General features: G+C 37.7%; 1 protein-coding gene and 1 pseudogene across 2 annotated transcripts in view; one reads left to right on the plus strand and one right to left on the minus strand.

The window, feature by feature from the left end:
• Positions 1 to 3092: 3092 nt before the first annotated feature.
• Positions 3093 to 17256, minus strand: part of NUP155 (nucleoporin 155) — a 63555-nt gene continuing 49391 nt past the window's right edge. For both annotated transcript variants that reach the window (XM_036074672.2, XM_036074671.2), the window contains exons 31-35: positions 16412 to 16532; positions 15847 to 15957; positions 12679 to 12815; positions 6132 to 6238; positions 3093 to 5561 (exon numbers count right to left, since the gene is read on the minus strand). In XM_036074672.2, coding sequence (XP_035930565.1) covers positions 5423 to 5561; positions 6132 to 6238; positions 12679 to 12815; positions 15847 to 15957; positions 16412 to 16532 — 615 coding nt within the window. In that variant the 3' untranslated portion in view covers positions 3093 to 5422. The remainder of the gene's footprint in view (positions 5562 to 6131; positions 6239 to 12678; positions 12816 to 15846; positions 15958 to 16411; positions 16533 to 17256) is intronic.
• LOC144380946 (ribosomal biogenesis factor-like) lies at positions 10532 to 11090 on the plus strand (annotated as a pseudogene).

Consider the following 17256-nt stretch of genomic DNA (forward strand, 5'->3'; position numbering starts at 1 on the left):
AACTGAGCTAGCCAGGCACCCCTCTTATTTTATGGCTTTTTAAATACTATTTTAAAGGAGTATTTTAACATTTTTGATTGTTGCTAAAAAATATAGAAATGCAATTGATTTTGTAGGTTGACCTTGCATCCTGTGATCTTGCTAAACTAACGTTAGTTCTAGCAATTTTTCCTACTTAGTAGTGCTATTTTCTGTATATTCTATAGGATTTTCTGCATAGGTAATTGCCCATGGATGAGCTCACATTTACTTCTGCTTTTCTAATTTGTATGTCTTAAATTTCTTTTGTTTGCCAAATCACAATGATCAGAACCTCCAATACAATTTTGAAAAGAAACATCCGTATTTTGTTTCCAACTTTAAGGAGAAAGTGTTTAGTCTTCTACCATTAGATGTGATTTTGGCTGTACATTTTTCATAAATGTCTTTTATCAGGCTGAGGAAGTTCCCTTCTACTTTTTATTTGCTGAGAATTTGATTATGATGTGCTTTGGTGTGACTTTGTATCTGTCCTGCTCTGGGCTCATTGTTTCTTGGATCTACGGGTTTATAGTTTTCATTACAGCACAAGGAAGTGAGTGGTAAGCAAGGAAGGGTGACAGATATAGTGGACTGATGTGAAATGCAGTGTGCCTAGCAGTCAATTCTCTAAGCACTTCTTTCCAGTTCTGTACGGTTTGGGTGATGATCCTATACCACCATACCCCAAGACTGAGTCCATGATTCAAGCTGAGTTAATCAGAATCCTTCTTAGGACTTCTCTTGTTGACTACACCTTTGGGTTAGAGTGAACAGATAAAGTAACGTGACACTGCCTTGACATTGCATTCTCTCAGGAGGTATGGAGCAAACTGTCTGCAGACACAGAGAATAAACATGAAAAGAAGAGCCAAAATGACCTAAGAAAGCCCTGAAGATATCCAGCTCTGGGACTAGCCATGTGGAAGTAGCTCCATATTAGACTTCTTAGTTTTGAAGGCTAATAATAAATTCTTTTGCTTAAACGAACTTAGTCTTAAATTTTTATTTTTGTCAACTGCAATAAAGTCCTAATGCCAACCAGGAATTTGGAATTTCTATTGAGGGAAAAGGTGGGGGTGTAATATATTTAGGTGTACATTTTAAAAAGACCACTTTGATCTTAGTGTGGAAAAGGAACAAAGAAAGGGTCAAATGAGAGGCAGGAAGACCACTATGACATTACTGCAGGCATCTAAGTGAAGTAATCTCATTAAACTCTAAAAACCCAAAATAGTAAGATAATTGAACAGATAATGGTGGATATTAAGAAAACAGTCTTGCTTAGAAATTGGTAACTGATTCGGGCGCCTGGGTGGCTCAGTCGTTAAGCGTCTGCCTTCGGCTCAGGTCATGATCCCAGGGTCCTGGGATCGAGCCCCGCATCGGGCTCCCTGCTCTGCGGGAAGCCTGCTTCTCCCTCTCCCACTCCCCCTGCTTGTGTTCCTGCTCTCGCTATTCTCTCTGTCAAATAAATAAATAAAAATCTTTAAAAAAAGAAATTGGTAACTGATTGTATTTGGAAAGAGAGGGAAGAATTTAAAAATACCTGTATTTTGGAGTTGAGATTTCATTTTTTTTTTTTTAACAAATCCATTTCAAAATATGGAACACTTCATGAATTCAGATAATAAAGACTTAAGTAGAAAGTAGAGGAGGAGGGGGGCACCTGGCTGGTTCAGTTGGTAGAGTATGCAACTCTTGATCTCAGGGTCATGAGTTCAAGCCCCATGTTATGTGTAAAGCTTACTTAAAAAAAAAAAAAGAAGGAAAGAAAAGAAAATAGAGGAGGAGGAGGAGTGGGTAGATTTCAGGGAGATAGGAATGAACGCAGATCTAGTCACATTTTGACTGAGGAGCTTTGGAGGTCATCTAAGTGAAAATGTTCATTACACAGGCAGAAACTCAGGTGTGGGCTGGAGATATAATACTCCTAACTCCTGCATGGTAAATTGATTAATCTTTTTTTTTTTGAGAGAGAGAATGAGAGAGAGAGAGAGAGAGTATGAGAGGGGGGAGGGTCAGAGGGAGAAGCAGACTCCCCGCTGAGCAGGGAGCCCAATGCGGGACTCGATCCCAGAACTCCAGGATCATGACCTGAGCCGAACGCAGTTGCCCGACCAACTGAGCCACCCAGGCACCCTAAATTGATTAATCTTAAAAAGAGTTAGTCTTCCTGACAGGAGCTTCCTAAATGCAAAAAGCATAACCGAGAGTTTTAAAACAAAATTTTAATTTAAAACGTCATGATGCAGTTTAGAAATGTTTATTTGCAATGAAAAAAAGTAAAAATAATAGTATTGTTAAATATTTGAAGTGTAGAACAAAATTGAATAAAAATAGATTATTTTTAATAATATTATTATTATATTATTATTATAGCAGAGAAGTGTTCTTATAAGTTTTTGGATTTAAGAGTCTTATCATTTAGGGGCACCTGAGTGGCTCAGTAAGATGAATGCCTGCTGGATCAAGTCCCGAGTTGGGCTCTCTGCTCAGTGAGGAGTCTGCTTCTTCCTCTGACCCTCCCCCCTCTCGTGCCCTCTCTCAAATAAATAAAATCTTTAAAAGAAAAAGTCTTATCATTTAGCTTTAGTCTTCTTATGAGGAAATTTTTCTTTTTTAAAGATTTTATTTATTTGACAGAGAGAAAGCCAGAGAGGGAACACAAGCAGGGGGAGTGGGAGAGGGAGAAGCAGACTCCCTGAGCAGGGAGCCTGATGCGGGGCTCGATCCCAGGACCTTGGGACCACGACCTGAGCCGAAGGCGGATGCTTAATGACTGAGCCACCCAGGCGCCCCAAGAAATTTTTTTTTTAAGATTTTATTTATTTATTTATTTGAGAGAGAGTGAGAGAACACAAGTAGGGGGAGTGGCAGAGGGAGAGGGAGAAGCAGGCTCCTCGCTGAGCAAGGAGCCCGATGAGGGGCTCAATCCCAGGACTCTGGGATCATGACCTGAGCCAAAGGCAGATGCTTCATTGACTGAGCCACCTAGGTGTCCTAAGAAATTTGTTTCTTAGGAAAATGAAAGTTTGAAGAGTTTAAATGATTTACTAGAAGACTAAAAAATATTCTGGAAAAAAAAGCTTTATTAAGAGAATTTAAATGAAGAAACTGATAGAAAATGAAAGAAAATTATGTGCCCTTTCAAGACCTTTACATTCAATATTCCAGTTCTTCATTTTCTTGATACAACTGTATCACTATCATAATTTTTCCTCTCATGAGTAAGAGGAAAAAAGAGGTGGGAAGTATCCTGAGGAAGAGAATGAGCAATCTGTGAATCCTGAGATTGAAATTAACTATATAACATAAACGTGGAGGAAATGCAAGTGATTAGCAGAGAAGTGTTCAATGAAAAAGTCACTAGTAAGTCACATATGTTATAACTAAAGAAATGTTGAACATACATCACATGCATTTCAGGGTCAATATCCCATACCTTGCACAGTTACTCAAAATAGATTTTTCTCTTCTTTCCTGACCATTTTGCCAAATGAAAATGACCTACCTAAAAAAATTTGTCACAATCAAGATCTTCAGTGACTCGTCATTGCCTACGATGAATGCACTGTTTCATAAATAATGTTCAACTTATTATTCGTTGCCTGTATGTTTAATAGTCACTATAAAGAAATAACGTGTTGAATAAACAAGTACGAGATATATTAATACAGTGGATAAATGTGCTAGAACAATGCTACTCCAAGCTTGATCCACTGACCACCAGTATCAGCATCACATTAGAGGTGGAACATCTGTTTTAGCAGGTTATCCAGGTGATTCTTACGAATTACAAGTTTTAGAAACACTGTTCTAGAGAGCTAAAAAGGAGGGGACCTAAGTTCTCTTAGGGATCTCACCCTCCCAAGGGTATGGAAAACATCTGCTATGCAGCTGGAACTGTTAAACCCTCTCAAAAGTGCTCTGTGATAAAAGGAACAGGGTTCAGATGTCTGACTCCTAAGGACCATTTAGCCATGCTAGCTTACAGTCCTTTTAAAAGATGTAGCTTCAATATCGTGAGTTGAGTATATTTAACATATATATTAATATGCTTGTGTGTAAATGGACTTAAAAATACATATATTTATAGCAGAATTGGAGTCACAGCTAAATAACATTTAAGCAAGACTTTCATTTTAAGTAGACGTAACAGAATTTTAAGTTTACAGAATTAACAATGTATAACTTACATTCATTTTACATATTCAAAAAAACTGAACTTAAGGAACTGAAAGCTGAAAAATATGAGAGGTAGTGGTACCTAATGAGTGACATTTTGACAGTCGATTAAATATTATGTATTAGATTACAGGAAAAAGGGAGCTAAATTCTAAGAGAATAAATACAAAAAAGGTCAACCTATGATCTTGGGGACAAAAGAAGGGAAGGAAAATTATTTTCAAAATGTACTATAAAAATTGTTAGACCTGCTTTAATGACAATAAGCAGAAGGTAATTACTCTTGATGGCATAACAGGTGAGAGGAAAGAAGTCCATGTCCTTGCTTTTTTGTTAGTCCTGGTCATTCCCACTCTATTCTCCTTCCTTGTTGTTGCCATGACTTGGTTTCGTTATTCCAATTTGTTGAAGACTAAAAACTACATTACTAACAATTTTACTTTATATATTGTGTCTTGGGTAAAACTCATTTGTTGTGGTTCCTGATTGGGAGGAAAAAGAATCAAACAGGGAGCAAATTCCCAGATGAGGCTTCTATGCGGGTTTGGTGCACACACTTTGAGAACCACTGCTTTAATGCAGTTGGTAATCAGTCACAAGCACTGGCAGGTAGACACTAAATGGAAAACAGTATCTCCTTGTGTAGGTTTTTAGGACATAGAATATTAGTTACACGTTTGCCACCTGCTCAAAAAACAGCCAAGAATATCTTCAAGAATTACAATTGACAAAATTACTAGGTAGAAGAAATTTCTTTCCAAAGATGAACCCAAACCTAAATGATTTTTTAAGAGACAGTGTTTATTTGCCTATATTAGGATTACTGTAGAATCCAGTGTTATGGGACTTGCTCAGCTAGCCTATTTAAGTTTTGATATCAATATCCTTGGACTAACTTGAAAATGAATAGTATAAATTCAAAATTTCTGCCTTCATTAAATTAAAAATAAGAATTTCTAAATGTTTTTATCTTTGTGTTAAGATGATAAGTAATGTTATTTCACTTGTTTTTTAAACCTGATTATTAAAAAAGAAAATAGTAATAAAAAATAATTCATCTGGCAAATGTACTGTTTGTAGATATTAGCCACTTGTTAAAAACACATTTCTATTAAAATTGTTCTTAAATTCTTAGATTTAAAGCACCTGATATCTGGACCCAACTGAGCTTTTATTTTACAGATTAAAATGCATGGACGACAATACATTACAATAATTAATGAAGCCGTTCTAGTTTAGCCTGGAGAGATTTAAAATTTCCCGTGATGGCTTGTACTGCCACTGAAGAGCTCATAGACTGAAGCTCAACCAGATAACCACAAATGGCATCCAGGCACAGATTCGTAAATCTTCTCCTGTAAAGGAAAAGATACCTGATCAACTATTGATACATTTAGAAACATTTCCTCCTGTAAGACTTCTCTCCAACTTCTGCTAAACTTCTATAGTCCCAGAAAGAGCAAGGAGCATATGATTAAGTAAATGGTAAATAAATGAAAACAGACAAGAAATGCAGGGGGTAGGTGAATTACCACATGACCACCATATTCCTTTGGAAGATTATAATGGGAAGGAGGCAATAAGGATGATTCCTTAAATTAATATTAAATTATTTACATTCTTTTGGTCTTTTCAAACAAATATACCTTCTAATGGCCAATAATCTCACAAAGACATAACTGAATTGCCCTAGATCACTAATTCAATGCAGAAAGAGTTTAGAAGTAATTCAAAAATTACATCATTTACCTATAGAAAGGATTCAGGATGGGGGGTGAAAAATGGAAAAAACGCTAACCTTTCATACATGCTGATCATTCAAATAGTTAATCTCCATATCTTCCCCCATTCTAACTTTATTGCTCAGATACTTATTAGAAAACATTTAAGCTTTTGCCATAACACAATACCTAATTCATAGTTACCTCTCACAATTTAAAACCTGGCTAGGATTCTCAACATATCTTGCCAACAGTACATGTATACAATCCAAAAGGTGCAGTGGCTTCTTCATTCTGTTCCAGAATGGATCCTATAAAGAAAATATAAGTCACGAGTTGTAAAGCAAACTGTGTCAACTGATTTTTCAACCATTTATGTTATTAGTTAAACCAGTTATCAGAGTCCCAGGCAAAATTTCCCAATATTAAAATAAGCATTTAACACAGGAGCACTGCGACACTGGGTGTGCTGACGGTTCTCACTATTCTGTGAGGACACCTGCAGATTGAAAGTGAGGGGACAGAGAACCATAATCATGCAAATGGACATCAAAAAAAAAAAAAAAAAAAGAAAGAGAGAGAGAGAAAGAAAGAAAAACAAAAGCTGGAGTAGCCATACTTACATCAGACAAACTAGATTTTATTTATAAGATTTTTGTTACTATGTATTTATTTGTCAGAGCACAAGCAGGAAGAGCTGCAGGCAGAGGGAGAAGCAGGTAGGGAGCCCGATGGGGGATTCAATCCTAGAACCCTGGGATCATGACCTGAGCCAAAGGCGGGTGCTTCATTGACTGAACCACCCAGGCGCCCCCAGACAAAGTAGATTTTAAACCAAAGACTGTAATAAGACATGATGAAGGGCATTTTACCATAATAAAGGGGTCTATCCAACAAGATCTAACAATTGTACATATTTATGTCCCTAACTTGGGAACAGCCAAATATATAAACCAATTAATAACAAACTTAAAGAAACTCATTGATAATAATACAGTAACAGTAGGGGACTGTAACACCCCACTCACAGCAATGGATAGATCATCTACAGAAGATCAACGAGGAAAAAAGGCTTTGAATGACACCCTGGACCAAATGGACTTCACAGATATATTCAGAGCATTTTAACCTAAAACAGCAGAATACAGATTCTTTTCAAGTGCACATGGAAGATTCTCCAGAATAGATCACATACTGGGTCACAAATCAGGTCTCAAAAAGTACAAAAAGACTGGGATCATACCATGCATTATTTTCAGATCACAATGTTATGTAACTTGAATTTGGAAAGACCACAAATACATGGAGGTTAAAGAACATCCTACTAGGGGCGCCTGGGTGCTCATTCAGTTAAGTGTTTGCCTTTGGCTTAGGTCATGATCCTGGAGTCCTGGGATAGAGCCCTGCATCAGGGAGGCTCCCTGCTAAGTGGGGAGCCTGCTTCTCCATCTCCCTCTGCCCCTCTCCCCACCTTGCATGCACGCTCTCTCTCCTCTCTCTCAAATAAAGAAATAAAATCTTAAAAAAAAAAAAAAAGAATATCCTACTAAAGAATGAACCGATAAACCAGGAAATTGAAGAAATAAAAAAATACATGAAGGCAATTGAAAATGAAAACATGATGGTCCAAAACCTTTGGGATGCAGCAAAAGCAGTCATAAGAGGGAAATACATAGCAGTACAGGCCTACCTCAAGAAGCAAGAAAAGTCTCAAATACATAACCTAACCTTACACCTAAAGGAGCTAGAAAAGGAACAGCAAATGAAGCCTAAGCCAGCAGAAGAAGGGTAATAATAAAGCTAGGAGCAGAAATAAATGATATAGAAAACAAAACAACTAGACCAGATCAATGAAACTAGGAGCTAGTTCTTTGAAAGAATTAAGAAAATTGATAAACCCCTAGCGAGACTTACCAAAAAGAAAACAGAAAGGACCCAAATAAATAAAATTACGAATGAAAGAGATCACAACCAACACTGCAGAAATACAATTATAAGAGAATATTAGGAGCAATTATATGCCAATAAATTAGGCAATCTGGAAGAAATGGATGCATTCCTAGAAACATATAAACTACCAAAACTGAAACAGGAAGAAATAGAAAATCTGAATAGACCCATAATCAGTAAAGAAATTGAATCAGTAATCAAAAATCTCTCAACAAACAAGAGTCCAGGGATGGATGGCTTCCCAGGGGAATTCTACCAAACATTTAAAAAAGAATACCTATTCTTCTGAAACTGTTCCAAAAAATAGAAATGAAAGGAAAACTTCCAAACTCATTCTATGAGGCCAGCATTACCTTGATTCCAAAATCAGACAAAGACCCCACTAAAAAGGAGAATTACAGGGGGCTCTTGGATGGCTCAGTCAGTGGAGCATTGGACTCTTGATTTCTGCTCAGGTCATGATCTCAGGGTCGTGAGACTGAGCCCCGCAGTGGGCTCCATGCTCAGTGCAGAGTCTGCTTGTCCCTCTCCCTCCCCCTCTGCCCCTCACCCTGCTCGCGCACTCTCTCTAAAATAATAAATAAAATTTTTAAAAAGGGAGAATTATAGACCAATATCCCTGATAAACATGGATGCAAAAATTCTCAACAAGGGGCTCCTGGGTGGCTCAATTAAGCAGCCAACTCTTGATTTTGATTCAGGTCATGATCTTACGGTCCTGGGATCAAGCCCTGCACTGGGCTCAGTGCTCAGCAGGGAGTCAGATTGAGGATTCTCTCTCTCCCTTAGCCCCTTCCCCTGCGCATGCTCTCCCTCTCTCAAATAAATAAATAAATAAATCTTAAAAAAAAACAATTCTCAGCAAGATACTAGCTAATCGGATCCAACATTACATTAAAAGGATTATTCACGGGCGCCTGGGTGGCTCAGTTGGTTAAGCGACTGCCTTCGGCTCAGGTCATGATCCTGGAGTCCCTGGATCGAGTCCCACATCGGGCTCCCTGCTCGGCAGGGAGTCTGCTTCTCCCTCTGACCCTCCCCCCTCTCATGTGTTCTCTCTCATTCTCTCTCTCTCAAATAAATAAATAAAATCTTAAAAAAAAAAAAAAAAAGGATTATTCACCACAACCAAGTGGGATTTATTCCTGGGCTGCAGGGGTGGTTCAATACCCACATATCAAGCAATGTGATAGACCACATTAGTAAAAGAAAGGATAAGAACCATATGATGCTCTCAATATGTGCAGAAATAGCATCTGACAAAATACAGCATCCTTTCTTGATAAAAACCTTCAAGAAAGTAGGGATAGAAGGAACATACCTCAACATCATAAAGACCACATACAAAAGACCGACAGGTAATATCATCCTTAATGGGGAAAAAAACATAGCTTTTCCGCTATGGTCAGGAACAAGACAGGGATGTCCACTCTCACCAATGTTGTTCAACATAGAACTGGAAGTCCTAGCCTCAGTAATCAGACAACAAAAATAAATAAAAGGCATCCAAATTGGCAAGAAGTCAAACTTTCACTATTCACAGACGACATGATACTCTATGTAGAAAACCCAAAAGACTCCCCCCAAAAATTGCTAGAACTGATACAGGAATTCAGCAAAATTGCAGGATATAAAATCAATGCACAGAAGTCTGTTGCATTTCTATACAGCAATAATGAAACAGCAGAAAGAGAAATCAAGGAATCGATCCCATTTACAACTGCACCAAAAACCATAAGCTATCTAGGAACAAACCTAACCAAAGAGGTAAAAGATCTGTACTAAGACTATAGAACACTTATGAAAGAAATTGAAGATGAAACAAAGAAATGGAAAAACGTTCCATGCTCACGGAATGGAAGAACAAATATTGTTAAAATGTCTATATTACCCAAGCGATCTACATATTTATGCAATCCCTATCAAAATAACACCAGCAATTTTCAAAGAGCTAGAACAAACAATCCTAAAATTTGTATGGAACTAGAAAAGACCCCAGATAGCCAAAGTAATGTTGAAAAAAAGAAAACCAAAGCTGGAGGCATCACAATTCTGAACTTCAAGCTGTATTACAAAGCTGTAATCAAGACAATATGGTACTGGGGCGCCTGGGTGACTCAGATGGTTAAGCGTCTGCCTTCGGCTCAGGTCATGATCTCAGGGTCCTGGGATCGAGCCCCACATCGGGCTCCCTGCTTGGCGGGGAGCCTGCTTCTCCCTCTCCCTCTACTGTTCTCCCTGCTTGTGCTCTCTCGCTCTCTCTGTCAAATAAATAAATAAAATCTTTAAAAAAAAAATAAAAAAATAAAAAAATAAATAAAAAAATAAAAACCCTATTCATTAAAAAAAAAGACAATATGGTACTGGCACAAAAACAGACACACAGATCAATGGAACAGAACAGAATGCTCAGAAATGGACCCACAACTATATGGTCAACTAATCTTCAACAAAACAGGAAAAAATATCCAATGGAAAAAAAGTCTCTTCAACAAATAGTGTTGGGAAAATTGGACAGCTACATGCAGAAGAATGAAACTGGACCACTTTTTTACACCATACAAAAAAATAAATTCAAGGAACTTCCTGAAGATCTTCTGCGTGCAGATGGTGTCACCCGGAGCATGAGCTGCTTCACGAGGGTACTGAAGACAATGGCCAAGAACAAACTAAGAGGGCAGAAATCCAGGAATGTATTTCGTACAGCCAGCCAAAAAAACTTTAAGTCTAAAAACAAAGCAAAACCAGTTACCACTAATCTTTTCTTTAAAAGATTTTATTTATTTATTTGAGAGAGTGAGAATGAGAGAGAGAGAGAGAGCACATGAGAGGGGGGAGGGTCAGAGGGAGAAGCAGACTCCCCGCTGAGCAGGGAGCCCGATGCAGGACTCAATCCCGGGACTCCAGGATCATGACCTGAGCTGAAGGCAGTCGCCTAACCAACTGAGCCACCCAGGCGCCCTACCACTAATTTTAAGAAGATAAACATTGTATATGTGCTGCCGAAGCAAGCACTGAAGATAAACATTGTGAATGATGAAAAAATTAAGAGTGAATAAAGCTTTTGTAGATATACAAAAGGAACTTGCCCATTTCTCAAAAGGCCTTTCCTTTGAACCCTTGCAGAAACAGCTGATTCCTCAGCAGTGTCATGAAAATGAACCAGTTAATGTTGATGAAGCGACAAGATTAATGGCTCAGTTGTAATACACTGGAGATACATCAAATACCCCCAAAAGACCAATAAATTAAATGTTTTATACAGTTAAATAAATAAATAATTAAAAAAAAATCAAAATGGACGAAAGACCGAAATGTGAGAGAGGAATCCATCAAAATCCCAGAGGAGAACACAGGCAGTAATCTCTTTGACCTTGGCCACAGCAACTTCTTACTAGACATGTCTCCAGAAGCAAGGGAAAGAAAAGCAAAAATGAACTATAGGGATTTCATTAAGATAAAAAGTTTCTGCACAGCAAAGGAAACAGTCAACAAAACTAAAAGGTAACCAATGGAGTGGGAGAAGATATTTGCAAAGGACATATCTGATACAGAGTTAGTATCCAAAATGTATAAAGAACTTATCAAAGTCAACACCCCAAAACAAATAATCCAGTTAAGAAATGGGCAGAAGACATACAAATGGCTAACAGACACATGAAAAAAGCTCAACATCACTCATCATCAGGGAAATACAAATCAAAACCACAATGAGGTACCTCCTCACACCTGTCAAGAGGAAACACAGGTTCCTAAACAGGAAATTTGCAAGCTCTACAAAGTGGGTTATTTTTCCTAAATAACATCACAATGCAGTTTTTAATGATTTTCAAATATTAACCATGACCAGATAGTTTAGTAACCACATAATATTAAATGCTTATTTTACTTCACTTATTTTTTTTATTTTCTTCTTGTCAGCTGTGATACCCCTTTTACTTTAAACCTATATAGACTTAGTCTGACTAAACCAGCAAAGAATCTTAATTCTCATTCTGGCTATACCAATAACTAGCCATGTGACTTGAGTAGGTTATTCATTTAAAATCTCTGCCCTTGTCAGATGCTCATTTCCTATCACAGGTTCATTTTGAGGCTTAAATGAGATATACAAGTGCCTTGTAAAGCACTGCATAAATGTTTTGATGGTATTACCATAAAAGACATGATATAGGTCAACAAGGTTTTATTTGGATCTTTTATCTCAGAATAAAAATTATAAAACATATAGTCTGATAAGGTTCAATAAGATGAGAAAGATTTTTTTTTAACTGAGGTATAACTGAGACATAACATCATATCATTTTCAGGTATACAACATATGATTTGTTATTTGTAAATATACAATAACAAATCAGTATGGGACATGATCACCATAGTAAGTCTAGTTACCATGCATCACCATCACAATTGCAAAGTTTTTTTTCTTGTAGTGAGGAAGATCTTTGAGCACTGATATTTTAGATGAAGTTATAGGGAATAAATACACTATTATTTTGTTCTTGTAAAGCAAATGGTGATTCTTAATGTAACGGGCTTAGCCTATTACACAAAGAGTAAAGCAAATATGTTTACTAAGAAATACTTGATTTTTATCATGATATACAGCAAAGCAACTCATTATCAATTTTAAAAATCTAAAGTATGATAATTTCTTATATTCAAACAATGAAGCATATTTCTGATGTAATTTTATCAGATGACGAGACACTTATAAACATACAATCAAAATATTCTTTTATCTAAAAAAGGTTTGTTAACTTTAACTAAATTATTTCATTCTATTTAATATTTTCCTTACCCGTGATTTGAACAAGTGATCATATACTTCCAGTAGTCTAGGTAATGGCACTCCAATCTCATTCATTGTCTGTATTACAAAACCTACATCCCAGTTCAAAGTACAAACTTGCTGCTCTAAAAACTGCACAATAAAATCTGGAGAGGGAAAAAGATCAGAAATTAGAATTGTTAACTCTTCCCGCCCCCCTCCCCCCCAACTTACTGAGATAAAATAGCCATACATTGTGTAACTTTAAGGTATAGAACATGATGATGTGATACATATATACATTGTGAAATGTTTACTCCGGTAAGGTTAGTTAACAGGTCCTTCACCTCACTTCATTACTCTATTGTTGGTACAGAATTGTTAAGTCCCGGGGAGCCTGGGTGGCTCAGCTGGTTAAGCCACTACCTTCAGCTCAGGTCATGATCTCAGGGTCCTGGAATTAAGTCCTGCATGGGGCTCCCCACTCAGAGGGGAGTCTGCTTCTCCCTCTGCCCCTCCCCGCCCCGCTTATGCACTCTCTCTCTCAAATAAATAAAATCTTTAAAAAAAGAAAACCAATTTTCAAAAAAAAAATTTTTATAAAAATAAGTGATATATCAGAATAGGCAAATATATAGAGATATAAAGTAGATTAGTGCTGGAAAGTGGGAAGGAATAGGGAATGATTGCTAATAGGTACATGGTTTCTTTCTGTGGTGATGAAAATGGTCTAAATTTAATTGTGGTGACTGTTGCACAACTGTGAATGTGCTATATAATTTAAAGCTATTAGGAAAAAAACTACATTTTGGTGAGTTTGGAAAATACAGAAAGGTACATGAAATAGAGACCATGCATAATCCCACTATTGGAGAGGACCCACTGAATCCTCGATTTAACAGCTTTTCAGAAAAGAAGGGTTACTGCATCCTGATTTTAGAAATATTAAATGTGTAGTTTTTTCTTTTAAGATTTTATTTATTTATTTGACAGAGAGAGAGATAGTGAGAGCAGGAACACAAGCAGGGGGAGAGGGGGAAGCAGGCCTCCTGCCAAGCAGGGAGCCCTATGAGGGGCTCGATCCCAGGACTCTGGGATCATGACCTGAGCCAAAGGCAGACACTTAACAACTGAGCCACCCAGGAGCCCCAATATTAAATGTGTTTTTAAGTGCCTCACCCCCTAAGATGTGTTATTTATTTTGATGGTTCTAATTTTAGCCCCATTCTCACTTTTTACTACCTGTCATATCGTAAGTAAGATCGTAATAGTAACGATCACATTCATATTTATGATCCTTGAAATCTGCGACTGACCAATGTGCATATCCACAGGCAAGAAGAATCACTGAAAAGACTGCCAATGACTGAACCTGCAACTATCCCAGAATCTACCATACAAAACTTTTGCACAGGTGATCAAATTTCTAAAAACTCTAAATTTGTTCTGGTTTGAAGCCCCCTGGGGCTTGTTTGCCATTGAAAGATGGACCAAAGAAGAAGAAGAAAGGCCTCTTCTACCCTAAACTTTACTAGGCTCAAAAATTAAAAATCTAAGTCGAAGCAGAAATACCCTAAAAAAAAATTATGTATAATGTGGCCTTTTTATTATTAAAACTATTAAGCTTTAATTTTTTCTTTTTCTCATTAATGAAATAGCATGGCAGTTTTTTTTTTTAAAGATTTATTTACTTGAGAGAGAGAATGAGAGAGAGAGAGAGAGAGAGAGAGAGAATGTGAGAGGGGGAAGGGTCAGAGGGAGAAGCAGACTCCCCTACGAGCAGGGAGCCCCAATGTGGAACTTGATCCCGGGACTCCAGGATCATGACCTGAGCGGAAGGCAGACGCTTAACCAACTGATCCACCCAGGCGCCCCAGAGTGGCAGTTTTAAATACTATACTTACAAGATTATAATGACTTTATTTCTTGCCATTTCTAGAAAATAAGTCATAAATCAGAGATGGTCTATAAAAAAGTCTCTATCCTCATTAAATAAACAATTTAATGTTATGTTGTGAGCATTTTCCTGGTTCTCAACATTTTTCAAAGACCCTGGGTGCTTAACATCCTACTTTACGGATATATTTATGTTGATTCTATTCTTTTATTTTTTATTTTTTTAAGTAGGCTATAAGCCCAGCATGGAGCCCAATGTGGGACTTAAACTCATGACCCTGAGATCAAGGCCTGAGCTGAGATCAAGAGTTGGATGCTTAACCAACTGAGCCACTCAGGCACCCTGATTCTATTGTTTTACAACTGAAAAAAACATTATACATCGGCAAATCTCTAATAATTAGAGTCATATACATAACAATTATAGTAATATAGCTGATTAAAGGGTTCAAAAAATTGCATTTTTAACACAATTATTTGCTATTTTTTTTTAAAGATTTGAGAGAGAGAGAGAGTGTGAGCAGGGGGAGGGTCATCACAGGGAGAGGGAGAATTCTAGAGCTGAGTACTTGGTCAGCGGGTAGCCCAATGCAAATCGGGGCTTGATCCCAGGACCCATAGATCATGACGCCAAAATCAAGAGTCAGCCACACAACCAACTGAGCCACCCAGGTGCCCCAACTATTTGTTATTTTAAAGAAAAATATGTCCTCAATATAATTAGAGCAGAGGGGCGCCTGGGTGGCTCAGTCGTTAAGCGTCTGCCTTTGGCTAAGGTCATGATCCTGGGGTTCCGGGACTGAGCCCCGCATCGGGCTCCCTGCTCCGCGGAAAGCCTGCTTCTCCTTCTCCCACTCCCCCTGCTTATGTTCCCTCTCTCGCTGTGTCTCTATCAAATAAATAAACTCTTAAAAAAAAAAAAAAATATATATATATATATATATAATAAGAGCAGTTGAAGCAATCACAGATTGCCCATGCAGAAAAACACTAGCCATTTTTCTTTCCTCTTTAAACTTGTAGAGGGTTACCAACAATATAATCATTACCGTCTGTTAGCACTATTCCCCAGACAGATATATAAACTTACAAGGTCAAAGAAAGTTTCATACCTAACTATTTGTCAACAAATTCTGTTATCTTTGGAGGTCTTTCTGGAGAGGTAGAATTAAACAGCTGAGCTAAACAGCAACAAAGGAACAATTCCACCCTGAAGAACATTATCTTTCCATGTCAATGAAGAAAACCATCAAAAGAAAACACAGCACAACACCCATGACAGCACTTAAGGTCACTGCTTACCTAAAGGAAAGAAGCGAGGTGTGCCAGCGTAAATTTTGCCAAGGAGCACAACCTTGAGACTGAGAGCATGCATTCTATCTGAGGAGCTCAACGCTACACTTTCATTCAGTTCTGCAAGAAAAAGACATGCCATTAGAAACCCAAACTGTTTTTAATGTGCAATTGTTTAAATTGCCTATTTTATTCTATTTCAAGGTACAAAATAGCCTACAAATGATATTCTAACATAATGAGCAGATACTGTTTCTGTTAGTGTCTGAAATACTTTCCTCTTACCAGACACTGGTTATGGGATTCTGAGGAAAGTGTCTCAGAATCCCTTATTAAGAAGTACAACCAAAAATGACACATCCTTTTCTCAGTCCTCTCCAATATAAACTGAGGACATTCTCTAGAGGACCACCCTCCACCACATCCAGGTACCCTCCACTTAGCCTCTACTTAGGTATATACAATTTTCATGAGCTCTAGATGTATGAAAGCCACTAGCAGTTTGCATTCCTCTACCAGTTTGCATTCCTCTACCAAATAACGTATGCTAACATACCTGTAAGTGAGCACTTACCTTTCTCTATGATATCTTGCCAAAGTGTCTGCACCAATATAGGGTCTGAATAACCAGCACAATGAATTATTGCAAGTTTACACTCTGCAAGTTTAAATGGGTCAGCAAATTCCCCATAAAGCTGTCGGAGAAAATGCCAACATTATACATACAACCAGAGGTCAAGAGTCAGAAATTAATAGTGATGCACTCCTTGAAAATTAAAAATGATCAAAGATTTTATCCAAAGTTCTTAAAATACGATATAAAGATGTGATGACATGCAGCTGGTCATAACTCCAGATTAAGAATGGTGAAGGCTTGGTAAACGCATTTAAATAGATTCCAACATGTGTGCCTCCACAGCCCCCCCGCCCCTCGGCTGGCAGGGAGATACTGCAATAACATGTCTTTTATAATTAGCATTGTCTAAATCAGGGTTTAAAGAATCCTAGAAACATGGAAACACAAGTCTCGGTGCTTCATGGTACGTGGAGAAATGTCCAAGAGTTATTGAAAAAGGTACTGCTCTGAAGTACAGAGTGGGAGCGGCTTGGAGAGGTAAGCAAAGATAAGTTACTTTTCCAAGACAATAAGCAAGGCCATAAAATAGATGGCAGGAGGTTTAAGGAAGCTTGATGTGAGGCTGAGAGATTCTTGAGAGAAAACAGCCTATAAAGAGCAAGTTAGCTCTTCCTAAGAGTCAGATACCACAGCAGTGATCTGTCAGCCCAGCAACATGCTCCCCAGGATGGCTTATCTTAATTTTGTGGAGACAGATTATCTCCACATTTTTTGCATTCTACTGCAGAATGCAAAAAAAACAAAACAAAACAACCAAGGAATTTGTAGATACTAGGTGACTG

The sequence above is a fragment of the Halichoerus grypus genome, chromosome 2, assembly GCF_964656455.1.
Source record: "Halichoerus grypus chromosome 2, mHalGry1.hap1.1, whole genome shotgun sequence".
Taxonomy (NCBI): domain Eukaryota; kingdom Metazoa; phylum Chordata; class Mammalia; order Carnivora; family Phocidae; genus Halichoerus; species Halichoerus grypus.